The sequence below is a fragment of the Hoplias malabaricus genome, chromosome 8 (assembly GCF_029633855.1).
Source record: "Hoplias malabaricus isolate fHopMal1 chromosome 8, fHopMal1.hap1, whole genome shotgun sequence".
Classification (NCBI taxonomy): Eukaryota; Metazoa; Chordata; class Actinopteri; order Characiformes; family Erythrinidae; genus Hoplias; species Hoplias malabaricus.
The window spans coordinates 18558128-18573697 of record NC_089807.1 but is presented as its reverse complement, the minus strand read 5'-3'; the positions used below and the strand labels follow the sequence as shown (position 1 = coordinate 18573697).

General features: G+C 39.5%; 2 protein-coding genes across 2 annotated transcripts in view; both read left to right on the top strand.

The window, feature by feature from the left end:
- eif2ak3 (eukaryotic translation initiation factor 2-alpha kinase 3) overlaps positions 1-9109 on the top strand; it is a 32613-nt gene extending 23504 nt beyond the window's left edge. The window contains exons 5-17 of the mRNA XM_066679549.1: positions 362-644; positions 968-1136; positions 1226-1360; positions 1526-1648; positions 1792-2018; positions 2687-2796; positions 3387-3509; positions 3599-3748; positions 4155-4845; positions 4946-5122; positions 5325-5426; positions 5538-5600; positions 6706-9109. Coding sequence (XP_066535646.1) covers positions 362-644; positions 968-1136; positions 1226-1360; positions 1526-1648; positions 1792-2018; positions 2687-2796; positions 3387-3509; positions 3599-3748; positions 4155-4845; positions 4946-5122; positions 5325-5426; positions 5538-5600; positions 6706-6891 — 2539 coding nt within the window. The 3' untranslated portion in view covers positions 6892-9109. The remainder of the gene's footprint in view (positions 1-361; positions 645-967; positions 1137-1225; positions 1361-1525; positions 1649-1791; positions 2019-2686; positions 2797-3386; positions 3510-3598; positions 3749-4154; positions 4846-4945; positions 5123-5324; positions 5427-5537; positions 5601-6705) is intronic.
- Positions 9110-10798: 1689 nt separating this feature from the next.
- The window catches only part of atrn (attractin), a 73247-nt gene continuing 68475 nt past the window's right edge, over positions 10799-15570 (top strand). The window contains exon 1 of the mRNA XM_066678510.1: positions 10799-11331. Coding sequence (XP_066534607.1) covers positions 11123-11331 — 209 coding nt within the window. The 5' untranslated portion in view covers positions 10799-11122. The remainder of the gene's footprint in view (positions 11332-15570) is intronic.

The following is a 15570-nucleotide window of genomic DNA, read 5'->3' as shown; positions in this document are numbered from 1 at the left end:
CATAAACAGATCCAAATAATTGTTTCTTCATAGTTCATAGTAACTATCATTAATATTAAAAACAAGACAGTTCACCTTGTAATTACATACAAGTATTCCTTCAGTGTCAGTCTCAAGCTTGTGATTTTCACAAACACAGTGATAAATAAGGTTACATCTGAATCTGACTGGTAAAGAACAAATTTAAATCTTTAAACATGGGTGGAGAATTAAGAACCTGAATTGTCAATCATATGTTTAACACAGATGACAGATTCTGTGAAACAATCACACAACACAGCCATAATTTCTGCTTTCTTATTGACCTTCAAAAGTGTTTGCATGATCTTGCCATACTGAGAACCTTATCTGTGCCTGCTAGGTGGAACTTCAGTGTGGGAAACTATGAGCTGAAGTTTGTTCCAGAGACTCAATCTCAATTTGGCTTTTTGGAGGGAGATGGAAGCAATAAGGATGTGTGGCATGAAGCCAGACGTGATGGGCCTCGTGTGATTCTGGAGGAGGCAGAAACGCATGCTCAAAAGCATCCTAACGCACACATTAAAGCAGATGGCCTGAATCTTGTGATCAAAGTGTCTGTCCCTGATTGGAAGGTCATGGCCTTTAGCAGTGAGCCTGGAGGACAACTCATATGGGAGCATCAGGTAAACCCTCACTGAGATCTGTTAGAGCATAAAATTCAGAGCCATCATATAGGCCTTAACGTGTATGAAGCTTATAAAGCAGCATAATGTAATTAAGTAGTCTAAAATGGCAGATTAATTTAAATTAATGAACTTTTGCATGATAAGTGACACGTGTGGTATGTTCCTTTAGTTTTGTTGTTTTTTGCCTTTTCACTTTCTTTCTGTAAAATAATATTTAACGGAATTAACTGTAGTAGTAGAAATACACATTAACAGTAAATAAATATGTATCCCCTTTGTTATGCTTTGCTGACATCTGATTACTCTCCACCCCTCTGTAGTTCTGCACACCCATTGCCTCAGCCTGGTTGGTTGGAGGAGGAAAGGTGACACCTATCAGTCTGTTTGATGACACTTCCTATACTGCTCACCCAGAGCAGGAGCCTCAGGAGGAGGATGATGATCTCATGGAGGAGGCCCGTGGAGCCACAGAGTCCAGTGTATACCTAGGTATTGAATCCTGTCTATGACTGAAAGCAACAAGCAGACTTATTATTTCCAGGTCTAACTCTTGTATGGTACATATTTCTTTGTTACAGGTATGTTTCAGGGTCAGCTGTATCTGCAGTCGTCAGTCAGAATGTCTGAGAAATTTCCATCCAAAGCCCTGGATGGACGCACCTCAAGCAGAAACATCATCCCTCCACCTACTGTCAAATGGAAGCCTCTAATCCGTAAGCCTCCATCACAAAACATCTTGATCTGTGTTCTTAATAATTAGTTAAATAGCTACTATAAATTGTTTGGTATGTGCTGTGTCCTGTGTTATTTATAATTTATGTCAAGTGTAAGTGATTGTGTAGTTTCTCTAAAACATTTTCTTTGCTGTATTCTTTTAGACTCTCCTTCTCGTACTCCAGTACTAGTGGGTTCAGAGGAGTTTGATAAGTGTTTGAATAATGACAAATTTTCCTATGAGGAATACAGCAATGGAGCTTTGTCTGTCCTACAGTACCCTCATGGTATGTATGTCTTTCTGTTGATTTTAAGGATTAAACCTCTGGTATAACTTGGAAGATAAAATCTTGTTTGCAATATATGCTTCTTAATACTTTGTAACCTTTTCTCTACCCCTGAATAAGCCTTCAATCCCTTGTTTATGTAGATAACGGATACTACTTCCCATATAACTCTCGGTATCGTGGTCGGCGGGAGGTGACTGCTGTGAGTGTGCTGCATACGGATGACACTGGAGGTCCCAGGGTGAGGAGGAAGGACCCTGTGTTGCTGTTGCCATGGTGGAAGGAGATCTTGGGCACCATCATCTTTTGCATTGCTGCAACAACATACATTGTCCGCAAGTTCTTCCACCCTCATACAGTGCACATACGGGTAAGACAAAGAACTGGTGCTGCAAAAATATTCTAGTGGTCTTTTATATGCTTATACAGCTCTAAGAGTTCAAACGTCAAGGTTGTTCAAAGGAAAACATGCACCTCCAAAATAGTAACTTTACATGAGAAAGAAGAAATTTTCTTAACTTTCAGTGGATGTCAATGTAAAAAGATTTGATTCCAAGTACTTTGGAGCATTTCTATTGGTCCATTCGTTATAAAGTTTTCACACAATTTGAAGGAAGGCTTCGGGGTTCAAATTATGTATTGAGACTAAAATCTGTAACAATGCCGTTGGTTTGTATTTTATTCTTTTTACCCCCCCACCCCCTTTGGACAGCAGCAATATGTTTTTATGTGCATATACATATATGCATGTATATAAAAATATATACAACCAAATCTTGAAATTGGAACACTTAGAGCTGAGAATTACTAGCATTTTTTCAGTATTGCTTTTTGGTAACATTATTTGCTTGTTAAATATACTTAACTCTTTAATGCTAATATAATGCCTTACATATAAGTACTGATTATATAGCTTTGCAATATCATCCACTAGGATACACTTCCACGTTTGTGTCCATGCACTAAAAATAAGCTTGATGAATAAACGTCTGTTGGTTTGTTTCAGTGCTGATTGCATGCCTTTTCTCTTAACTTCAGCAGCGAAAGGAATCTGAAACGCAGTGTCAGACAGACAGCAAGTTTGAGCCGGAGGTCTCTGAAGCCAGAGAATCACTTTCAGACACCCGCCCAAGCGAATATGTGTCCAGGTAAACATTTTTTATTTGTTTTTTTTTTAAACAATAATTTGGCAAGTAAGTCTAACAAACACAAAGACTGTGGTGAGGTTTTGCTTTACTGTATGTGCTGGTCTCTTCATAGGAGAAGAACAGCTGCAAAAGCCACATGAGACTGAACACACTTGCACAACACACACGCACACTCCAGAAACAGCTGAACACACTCCTCCACAGTTGTCTCTTGATTCTGGGGTGAAGAACATATGGTTTTGAGGAGTGGTAAGAATGTAGGTTTATGAACAGCTGGTCTATCCATACCCAGAGCAGTAGCTACAGCACCCATCATGCTCCCTGCTAGAGCCTCATTACTCCAACACCGACTTGAAATGCGCACTCTGCATAAATGCAGACAAGGAACACCCATGCAATGAATGATTCAGTGTATGTGATATCTGTACTTACAGCATGGAAGTGAATGCAGTGCACATTCTCATTAACATGCACAGATCACGTCTGTGATCTAATAGCTTTGAAATGTTGAATGAAAATATGGCTCAGCAGGAAGGGGTTTGATTTTTCTTCACAAACGTTGATGGCCATGCTCTCTTTCTGTGTGACAGGTACCTGACAGACTTTGAGCCTGTGCAGTGTTTGGGTCGGGGTGGATTTGGGGTTGTTTTCGAGGCACGGAACAAAGTAGACGACTGCAATTATGCCATCAAAAGAATCCGCCTACCTAACAGGTACCTCTCAGCAACATCTGCATGAGTGTTTGGCCATGTGCGCTGCCTATGTATCTACATATTTTTAATGTTTGTGTGTGTTTGTGCAGGGAAGTGGCACGTGAGAAAGTGATGCGGGAGGTGAAGGCATTAGCCAAACTTGAGCACCCAGGTATCATCCGTTACTTTAACGCATGGCAGGAGAGCCCACCTCAGGGCTGGCAAGAGGAAATGGACCAACGCTGGCTTAAAGATGCCAGGTACATCTGTCTGTTCATTTTTATCTCCATGTTAATGGGCATTGATATGTTTTCTTTCTGTGTGGATGAAGTGTTTGCTTTATTACCTATGCATACCAAAGACCAAAAGGTTGTAGTTCTGCAGGCAAACTGTACATACTTAATTTGCTATGGAGATTTGAAGAGGAGAACAGTGTTTTTATGGTGGTAATGTTCATGAAGGTTTTTTTTTTTTAAACATTTATAACAATTTATGATGTAATATTCACTTCATTTGCTTTAATTTGACTGTTTAAAATTGTGTATTAATTTCATACCCCTTATAATATATTAAAAAAATAGAAACTGATATTTCATAATATGTATTGTATCACATGCTAGTTGAAAATACCTAGCCCTTATAGCTTGTTTTCTTTGTGTCCGTTAGTGCCACTGACTGGCCACTCAGCTCTCCTGACCATATGGAGGCGTTCTCTGTGAAGGTCCCTGTGTCCACACCGTCTCCACTAGTCTCACAGTGTGTGTATGCCGTTCCCAATGAGGAGAGTCTGCTCATTCAGGATCATGTTTGTGTAGAGGGTTTGGGGCCAGACAGTATGATGTCAGATCGGGACAGTCATGCTGACCCTGATTTGGACCCTGACTTGGATCTTTCAGAATCCCCACACTCCTTTGAACTCTGCCCTCCGCGAGCTGTTGCCCATGGTGACTGTACTTCCTCCTCCTTCGACATTGTTTTTGAGGACTCTGGCTGCGATCAGCGTGACAATGACACAGACAGCCGAACCACACCAATTCAGACCAAGTGTTCCTCGCACTCTGTCTCCAAATCGCACCCCACTGTTTCTTCAGGCCCCTCCTCTCCCACTCCACCTCGGCCCACGTCTCTAAAGCTGCCCTCCTACCCCTCTACTCCTATTGTTCGACCACCTCTCACGCCTAAAGTTTACCTGTACATCCAGATGCAGCTGTGCAGGAAAGAAAACCTAAAAGACTGGATGGCTCAGCGCTCTCAGCCTGAGCTCAGGGAGCACTCGCAGTGTCTCGCCATCTTCTTGCAGATCGCTGAGGCCGTGGATTTTATCCACAGTAAGGGTCTCATGCACAGAGACTTGAAGGTAAGTCATGTTTTCTCCATTTTTGAGATTTATATATTTTTCTAATGTTGTCTGTTTTCTCATTTTTTTGTATATGTTTATCCCCCCCCCCCCTTTTCAGCCTTCTAATATCTTCTTTACACTGGATGACGTGGTGAAAGTAGGGGACTTTGGACTGGTAACAGCTATGGATCAGGAGGAAGAGGATGATGAGGAACTGAGTGCCCTTACGCCAATGCCAGTCTATGCCCGCCACACTGGCCAAGTGGGAACCAAACTCTACATGAGCCCAGAACAGGTCAGTTCCACCTCTTAAAAACTACGTTTAACAGTTATATTGTTCTTACATGTGTTTGACAATAAAAGGTATTCATGACAACAGTTGTTTCAAACAAAAGAGAACCAGAATTTTAAAATAATATTAACAAATAATCAGTATTACGATCATTTCAAAATTTGACATACTTCACTGAACTAAATTCGATGTCCCACCCCCCCAGCTGTCAGGGAACTCATATTCTCATAAAGTGGATATTTACTCTCTGGGCCTGATCCTCTTTGAGCTGCTCTATCCATTTCGCACACAAATGGAGAGAGTCAGGGTAAGTAAATGGACTCAAACACTGTAGTCAAAAGTTATACAGATATACTCTTTACATTTTACAGACATGCTGCCATATTTTAATCATCTTTCAATGCTTTTGCTCCTTCAGACTCTCACTGAGGTCCGAGCCCTACAGTTCCCTGCTGCTTTTTACAAAAACAATGTTCAAGAGGTGAGTGTTTGTTTTGAGTGCAGAGTCTCTGTTTAGAGAAAAGCAGACAATTGGAAGCGAGCAAGGGGGGCTCTAGAAAACTTAAATGCTGCCTCCTTTTGGTGCCGTGTTGGTATTGCAACAAGCTATCTCATGAAATCTACATTGTAATGGAAATTTTTATATGCCTCTGTTGAAAGACCCTGTCTGCTTGTTTTGTCTGTATATTCATTTCTAATCGTCAACAGAACTCAGAAACTAAGTGTATGCCAGGTCAGTTTGTGGTCAGTGCCTTATCAGAAAAAAAAACATTTTTGTCCCTCAGCTTGCATGTCAAACTGGGATGTCTCTAAAGAAATTAAGCTTGCAGAAACTTAGAGTGATTATCTTATGCTTATGACGTGTAAAAGCTCTGTGAAAACATCTTCTTTGTCCACATTCACATAGTACTCTGTGCTATTGTGTGTTGACCACCTTAAGGTTAATAAACTACTTTCTGATTGCAAATGCTCAGTTAGATTTCAATTCTTAACACAATTCTGAAGAACAATGAAATATATATTTTCACTCTAACCAAGTTTCCCAAAATTTTTTTTAATGTTCTATGAAAATAAAAAAGTAATTGGAAACAACAGAGACTTGTAATGTATTTTATATTGTTATATTTAACATGGTTTTGTTGTAGAGAAAGCAACTCAATAGAGAATAATTTTTTTTTTTTTTTTTTTTTTTTTTTTTTAAATCATCTTGATATTTGAGCTCTTTTTACATATTAGTATATTAGAAATTTGTCCCTGCCCTGTGTTGGTTCTAACCAGTTTGATGACTTAAATGTTTAGAGATTAATAATAATAATAATGGGTTTACAAGAAGCAAACAAACAAAATAACTACAAAATTAATTTTTTTCTACAATAGAGTGATTAAAACAATTTAGTCCTTGTCCACAAATGTATTTACTGGATAGATTATTTGCTTTATATGCTGGTTTGTAGGCTTATATGGAAAATGCAAAGTATAAACATTTTCTATTGTAAAATTGTCCATTTTATATAAAATTCAAGTTGATATTTCTAGGCAGCCACAGATCTGTTATGTACTGAAGCTTGGTTGTGTTTGTGTTTCAGGCTCAGATGGTGTGCTGTATGCTTTCCCGTGTGCCTGCAGAGCGCCCTGATGCATCTGAGATCACAGAGGCTCCACTGTTCCAGGAGCTGGAGATGCCCTGCAAGATCAGACAGCGCTCTCGCACATACAGTTCATCTTCCGCTGGACGGCCATCACGTCAAATTTCAAATTCCAACTCCAGTTAAAATCCACAAACAGATCTTTTTCTCAGTGTGCTCTTTCTTAATATACAGCACATAAATTTGATATACAGCAGGTCATATAAACCCTCGCCCTTACAAACACACACTCTACACTCATCTTTTTTATAGTTTTCCGTGGCCAGTAGAAACACTGAAGCATCTTAGCTTCTCAGTCATTCCGTATTCTGCCGACAGACAAATGTATGCCTTTCGCGTGTCTCAGGCACTCACTCCAAACCCAAAACTCACTCTGCCCCCGCTCACCCACCTCACTGCCTTCATTTTGCCTCACTGCCGAGGAGGCTGCCTCTCCTCCTGTTCTATACCAGTTCACTCAGGAGAGAAGATTTGAACTGAACTGCTGGATAAGCTCCATCTCCATATCCAGCTCCAACTCTGAAGCTCCATTATGCATACATCACCATCTTTACCTCAGTTACTCTTTGTCATAGTGTACATGCTCACGTGGAACTGGCGGAGCAGGTCATTGTGGAAATAGACAGTTTTTCGGTACTGATGAATGCTGAATAACAAGCTGCCTTGGACCGCTGTTCAGTCAGCGTGTCTTAGAGAAAGCTGTACAGGACCTGCTTCCTCTGAACTGAAACAGTGACCAACATTGATCAGATGGTTCTCCCTGATTCAATCTCCACTGTAAATAGACTTAAGCCTTGAGTGAGCTTTGGAAATGTTTGGAGACTGAATGCACAATGGCTGCTCCCTGTCACAGTGGAGCAGTTTAGCAATGGAGCAGTTGACAAATCTGTGGACTTGGTGAAGGAAATTTGTCCCTCAGAAGTGTGAAATGGGACAGGATGCAGATTTCTTTCTTTTTTTTTTTTTTTTTTTTTAAGCATGATTGTTCTAGGATGAAAGGGGTACGGTTGAACTGAGATTTCAGACAAAATGAGTGTCTTACTCAAAGCAAGAGATTTTTGAGACTATGGATGTACAGCTCATAGTGTAATATACTTCATTTCATGAATACCAGAAAAACGGGTTTATGTACTCTTTCTCAAAGTGACTTTCTCTTTAGGTCATTTAAATGAGAGTATGTGAAAGTGACTGACTCTCAACATCAAGTGCTTTGATCAAACATGGAGATGTAGGATGAGATACAGCGAGAGGAATCACCAAATATGTGACACATACACACACCCTTAATTGTAACATATGAAGTAATAATTCGTTAAGTAATTTTTTTAAGCACTTAAACCCCCCCACCACTTTTTTTTTTTCTTTCTTTCTTTCCTTACATGGGCTTCATTATTGGGTACTGTTTTCCTTGTTTCCATTTTCCCTCACTGCTTCTGCACAAAGTTTCCCTTCAGGACGATTTGTAGTAAAAACGAGTGAATTGCTGTAAAATTTGATTCATGATGTTTGCAAGATGGAGACAGAGAATGGATTTTATCGATAATGTGCGTATAGCTCAATATAAAGTAGAGGAGCTGGCAACAGCACTAGGTGCCTCTGCCCCTGTATGAGCAGCAACTGTGTGTGTGAAGGTGGGTTGGATTGTGCACCGTTTTCTGAATGGACCTTAATGCTGCATGAAGGACAAGAGATTATGACCATTGACCTTTAAATTGTTTGTACAAACCTAAGCAGGACCCTGTGTCCAGTACTTCCTAAGATCAGGGACAATTCTGCTAACTCTACCTTTTACACTTATCGTTAAGCCTTACATTTACCCTCATGAGCACAGCTACAGTGTTTTTACCATCGAGCCTGCCAGTGGAGGACAATGGATGAAGGTCATTTAGATTACTTTGTCAGTATGTGGTCATAGAGCAAAACTTGTTTATAAATATCTCATTCTAATGATGTTCCACAGTCCGCACTTCTGTTATTAGCTTTTTCAGGTTATTAACAGTTACATTTAAGCAATATTGTTTTTTTTTTTTTTCATTAAATGTATCATTGAAATTTAACCATATTCCGTTACAAATATTTTTGCATCATCTGTTCTTTTACTGGTTCTGTACTTTTCTATTCTGATGCCATAATCTCTCAACTTTGCTGGTTTCCCTCTGTAATTTGGGCACAATCCTCTCTCCAACAGTCAATGTAAATATGTTCTTGTTTTTATTTATGTTCTTTGCGAAATCAATCCTTTTTTGGGTTGGTGGTGATATAAAAGTACAGAATATGAATGCACTTCATAGAGTGGAGTGTGGAATATTGTGACTTCTTACAAGTCAGAATTTAATAAACATTCTATGACGTTTGTTAACATTTTCCTGTTGTTTGTTTGTTTATTTGTTTGTTTTTTGTGTAATTCTAGAAGAAGATGATGGCTCATTTTATATAGGAAACTTTTTTTTTTTTAAACAGTTAGGAAATGTTTACTATTTAAACCAGGAGCATTACGTTCACTAGAATTAATGTGGCGGTTAATTGAAGTTTTCCCTACAGAATATGTAAACATGATTTTAAGAAATTTGTTGTTTTAACTGAAGTGTCTTTTAGGATATTAATTACATCCTACACACAGCATTACAGTTTATACACCAGTTGCCAGAATGCAACTCCATTTCCCTGTGGAAGCTATAGCAATCTTCGCCGAACAACTATTCATTTCAGCCAAGTGCAGACAAATACCACAGGGTGGCCCGCTTGGCTGCATCATTCAAAATATTTTTTCCCCAGTAGTGCATCTAAGTTCTTACTGCTCCCACATGTTGTCTGACCTTAATGCAAATCATATAACACTGTAATAGTCCAAGATTTTACTAGCAGCTGCTGGTGCTATCACTTGAAACCACTCGCTGTCTGGCAGCTGCCGGTCAATAAGAGGCAAGTAATACTGCCTCTAACTGGTCACCAGCATCTACCAGTGGCTGACTGATGGGGTCTCTGTCAAGTCAGTGGTAGCTGCCGGTTAGCCACTGAAAATGAGTGGGAGCTGGCTATCCTCCAGTTGAAATTTGGACCCTATCTAACAGTGCAACAGACATCTAATGAATTTATTCATTGTAAAAAGAACCACTTTAACACACCTACAATTAATACGTTAGCCTGCCCTTTAATGCTCCAGTGACATGGTAAAATAAAAAGAGATTTAATGGGAAGGCCACAGTCTAGAGTAAACTCCAGGTCTTTAATTATGTTAATATGGTTTAATTAATGTTTTCTTAGACATGGACTGAGCAGTTGATTCACAGTGGAGCTTTTATATTATTATGTAGGTAATAATTTAGAACTGTCAGTGCTTTAAATCTTTTATTATTATTATTATTGATATTATTTATTTTATAAACTTTTTTAAAGCAATAGTTCTGGATACAAAACCAAAACAAATATTACTACATTCTAATGGAGGTATTCCAATATTTTGTGGTTCTGCCATTGTGCACTGGTATCCAAAACTGATGCACAACTTTCAGTGCACAAAATCAATCCCACAGTGCACTTCACTGCGTAGTGTACAACCGAAGGTCCATAGCTTATAGCCGATCCACATAATAAACTGCACTGTTTAGATAGAAGAATCTGACTAAGAATCAGCTATAATGAGCAAACCCGAGGTCGTGTCCAAATCGTTCACTACCCTCCTCAATTAAGTACCCTACAATAGTGAACTATAAAGTGTGAGCAATAAAGGGAACAGTGAGGGTCCGTTTCGAACACAGCACCTGATTTATAATCAGTATAACTTCTATCTATCGCTCTATCATATATATATATATATACACATACATGATATATTTAGGCTTTAGATATTTCCTGTGTTTAATTTAACATTATGTTTACAATTATAATTTTCCATTTACAATTTACAGTTTGTTTATTATTTTGGGTTTTTATGTTATTTCTCTTTAATTTCTCCTCGAATCTTTTGTTGTCTAAACTTCCTAGTGAATCTGCTGCGCTCGTCATATCCTGTGTGTGTGAGCGTGAGAGAGAGAGATAGTGTTTGTTAGTGTTAGTGTGTATTAGTGTATGAGAGACTGCGGTGTCGGTGCTGGTGCTGATAGATAGAGAGAGAGAGAGAGAGAGAGAGAGAGAGAGAGATCAGATGTAAATGGAGAGAGGAGATAAGCGGCGGAGAGTGAACGCAGCTCCAAGGGCTCCCCGCTCCTCCGTCTCGGTGTGTGAGTATCCGCTCTCGTCGCTGTGCTCCGGTCTCTCGGGTGTTTCGGATCTCCCGGTTGCCTCTTCGCTCGCGCACCGCCTTTGAGAGAAACCAACCGCGGCTTCTCCTCACTCCGTGTCGGCCATTTTGGCGCGGATGGCGGCGCAGGGCTGCAGGGCCGCGGCGGTGCGGACTCCTTTGGCGCTGCTGCTGCTCCTGTGTGCGGTAACGACCTCTGCCTCCTCCGAGGTGAAGCAATGCGACCGGCCGTGTGTGAACGGCCACTGTAACACGGCGAGCGGGAGCTGCGTGTGTGAACCGGGCTGGGTCGGGGAGCAGTGCCAGCACTGCGGCGGCCGCTTCAGGTAAGACACCCGGCACCGAGGCCCTTTATCAGGACAAACTTACGGCACAGCCGCCCTTTCTTTCTTATTATCAACTACTGTGTACAACAGACAGGGTAGTTTACCTGCTTCTGATATTATCGCCAGCTTCAGACTCTTCCTTTTAAGAGCCGTCAGCTAATAAAAGTGTAGCAGTGATCTTAAAGCCGATTAGGCTAGCTATATGTTAACGTTACTTAAGTACGAGTCGAGCACAGAAGTGTTGTCAACATTTTATCATACCGTTGTATCCACTCTTTATTCCTCTTGAATATAGACCTCTCCCAGTCCTCTGTGGTCGTTTCGCACATGCCCTTTAACCAGCCGCACATGTGAATATTACATAAACATGTTTACATACAGCTGTCGCTCATATCAGCTGTACGTATTGTAATTTGTAATTCGCATTAAAAGTCCATATCTCTAGAATAATAACCTTACAGCAGAAGACAAACACACTGTTCAGTCTCAGTGAAGTCGCAGTGAAAATCAGTATGGAGCACCTTTTGGAGCAACGTTCCGTTCCTCTTGACATTTTCACATAGTGTTAAGGGTCAACTTTTCAAAAGTGATGATATGTGTATTAAATTGTGATTCTATACACACACACACACTTTTGTTTTATACACATAAATGCCTTTTTAATTATATATAGTTAATATTACATTCCGGCACCAAGAGAAAATACTTGATTGAGTAAGTGATGAGATGAGTAATGATTCAGATGATTTTAGTGGTAGAACTGGAAGAACATGCCACACTGTACATGGCATTGTTTAGAGTGATGTAGGTGTAACATGATGAGCATATTTTCTGAACACAGATTAACTGCCTTATTTTGGATTGAATGATGTGGATTGAGCACTGTACATCCTCCCTGGTAATGGTCCAGGTCTAATATGGAACTGGAAATCCTGTCCTAAGAGTATGGCATGCTGGATTGATCATCAGTGGCACTGGACAAGCCCTGGCGACTGACTCATGCTTTTGGTTTGAGGCTAACAAGGTTAGGTTCTGATGGCTGAGCACCGTAACCAAACATTAAAGGCTGCATGTTATTGGTGCAGTGTGATAAAGAGCCGCTAGCAAGGTTTTTGGGGATTTAGTGTGCAGAAAACTGCAGGCATCTGACTCTGGCATTGTAAATAGAGGGGTTATTGATGGACAGTTACTCTGGGCAGACTAGTGTTAGCTAGGGTGAAGTTAGCTCAAAAATTGTGTGAGCGGTGAAGCAGAATGGTCATGTGGTGTCAATCAAGGAACCACTTCTCTTTTTGGGATATTTGAGCAAACCCACACACAGTGTGACACTTTCTGTCCCCATAGCCCTTTCTTATTATGTGAATTGTGTGTATTTTGAGGAGAGCTTGTTGTATACCAATGGTCCTTGCAAACATTATTCACATGCAGATCATCTGAAGCAGGTACATAAACATTTATAAACCAACAAACACACTTCTCATTATTCAAGTAATGTCAAACACGTTCAGAAATATTTAGCTCTGGATTCAATTTTCTCGAGAGCACCAGCAGTTGTTGTTTTTTTTCCTTTCCCTTTGGGGTTTCTTGACAGATACACATTTGGCAGACCCATGGATTTGAGTTGTGTTCTTACAGTGCATAGATTGTTTTTTTGACTATGTTTTAAAATCTGATCTGGAGCAAGAAGTGAGCTTGATTTTCTTAAAGATGAAAGTTTTACGTGCTCTTTATCTGATTGTGAGTTTGCTGCTCTTCCATGTTTTACACAGTTGTTAGTAGTCCCATTTTCCCCTGTCCATGTTTACACCAGATATTAACCAATGTCCTGGTTTATCAGTACTAAGTGCAAGTGACTAGTAGGAAATTAACTTTTTTTTTTGTCCGCATTTCCTGTGGCTTGTGCATTCTGAATGTATATTTATAACAGCATGTGAAATTTCATGCAAGAGCTACATTATTAACACCTGATTATTTACTACACACACACACACACACACACACACAAACTATGAGCTGGCTGGTAGATACCTTCATGGCAGCCGTATGCTCAGGGGTGGTATTCACTGTACTGTCTTTCTTACCCGAATATGGTATTCAGATATTTTGTGGTCTTTTATGGCTTCTGTGCCAAAGAAGGAAATATTCTCTTATTAGAATCCAGAGTGTTCTGATGACATATATATATAAAAAAATAAAACTCCTGGCTATTCTCTTTGTAAACTAACCAATCTAACAAGGGACACTTCAATGTCAGTTTTTCCCCAATTCTCATTTAGAAAACTTTTTTTTTTTTACTAAAACATTTTTAGCTTGTGTCTCTTTGTAACACCACATCTACTCAGTAACAGTGTGTGCCTCCTCAATAAAGTGAAATATGCAGACTCGCGATTCGATTTGTGTTGTGGAATGGCACAGATCACTCTGTAATTTATTTGTTTGTATCTGATATCATATACTCTGGCTGGTAGCTTGATCAAATTCATCCGTCACCCACATTTTCCAGGCTTTGGGTCCTTATTTTCATCCCTGAAATACAGGTGTCAGCTCGAAATTGGACAATTAGACAATGATGTAGTATTGTAAGTGTGTTGTACCCTCCCTTCCATCACAAAGTCCAGTCACTAGAGAAGATTTCAATAATATACTGCCTTCACACATGTGACTTGAAGGACGTTCCATTCTTAATCCACAGGGTCATGATGTCTGCCCACCCTTTGAAGCTATAACAGCTTCAACTCTTCTGGGAAGGCTTTCCACAAAGTTTAGGAGTGTGTTGATGGGAATTATTGACCATTTTTTCAGAAGCAAATTTGTGAGGTCACACTAATGTTGGACAAGCACGCCTGGCTCGCAGTCAATTCTCTAATGAAAAGTTAATTTTGACAATACGGTTTATGTTGAGTGATGTGCGTAGTCAACATCAACTGACAACTACTGTTTGTTTGTTTATTTTATCTTGTGCAAAATTTATTTAATGATAATTTTTAGATGCAGTTTTTAAAGCTACCTGTCAATGAAGCCATATATTGATACAAATGATACTATAATAATAAAAAAAAAAGTTATGTTGTGGGGAAAGACTGATAATTGAACAAATGTTGGGCTGCTTCTGCCCTTAAACCAAATTATTGTGCATGAATAGGTCAATGAGAGCAAAGTTAGCTCATTTTAGTAATGACTGTCATTCCCCTGTCATCAAAGGTTGGCCATTAATAGAATTATATAAAAGCCGTTATTCTCGTTGAAAGTGGGTCATTAATAAAGATAGGGTATGCGTATCTGTACCAAAGCTGAAGAATAGGCCTGTATGTTCTTTTCTTTAAGTGTCTCTGTGTCCGTTATCTGTTTCCAAATTCATCATTCTGTAACTGAATTATCTCCAATGAGATCTGCCACAATAAATAGGCAGCTTTTATTGCATCTTTCTGAGTATGACAGAAGCCGGTCTGTCTGTCCTGACCCATGAGCATGCCAACACAAGCACACAGTCTCCTTCCTCTTTGCACTCTTTAAATAGATAAAACACACATCCCCACCAGTTCTAAAGCTGCCCTCATGCATCACATCCTGTGGAGTTCTGTAGCTGATGTATACGTGTGTATAAAGCAGTCTCTTCTTTTGGCTTTTTTGTGGAGCTATTCTGTTTTTGAGGCTGTGCTGTGCTGCTATGTGGCTCCAGCTAACTTTTCTTCATTTTCTGTGCTTCAGACTTTTCACTGCTTTTGTCTGACCCTGCATCTTGTGGTATTGGCTGGATGGTGCTTCTGGCAAAACATTGTTTCAAGTGTTTTGATGAATGAACAAAGGATTTTAATGGAAGCTTATAAATGAATAAATCTTTTTAAACTTTTTTTTGTAATTGCAGTCTGCTAATGAGGTAAAAGCTTGAATCTTCAAAGTCAGGTGCTTTTTTGTCAGTTAATATAAGTAATATAATGATGTAATATATCAATATTGTTTGTGATAGATATGTATAGTAGCGCTGCAGAACGTTCAGCATTGTCATTGTGCACATGTGAAATAGTCACTTCACAGGATGTGCAACATCACAGGGAGAATTTAAAAATTCACTTGAAAGGGCAGACTTTGGATGTCATGACATTATTTCTTTAATGTCAGTAGACTACACATGGTTTCAATTGAAATAATTGTATATGGCTTAATTTAAACAATTATTTTTTTTAATATCACAATATAGGCATATATCACAGAAAAGAAAAGTTACAAGTTTAGGGCTAG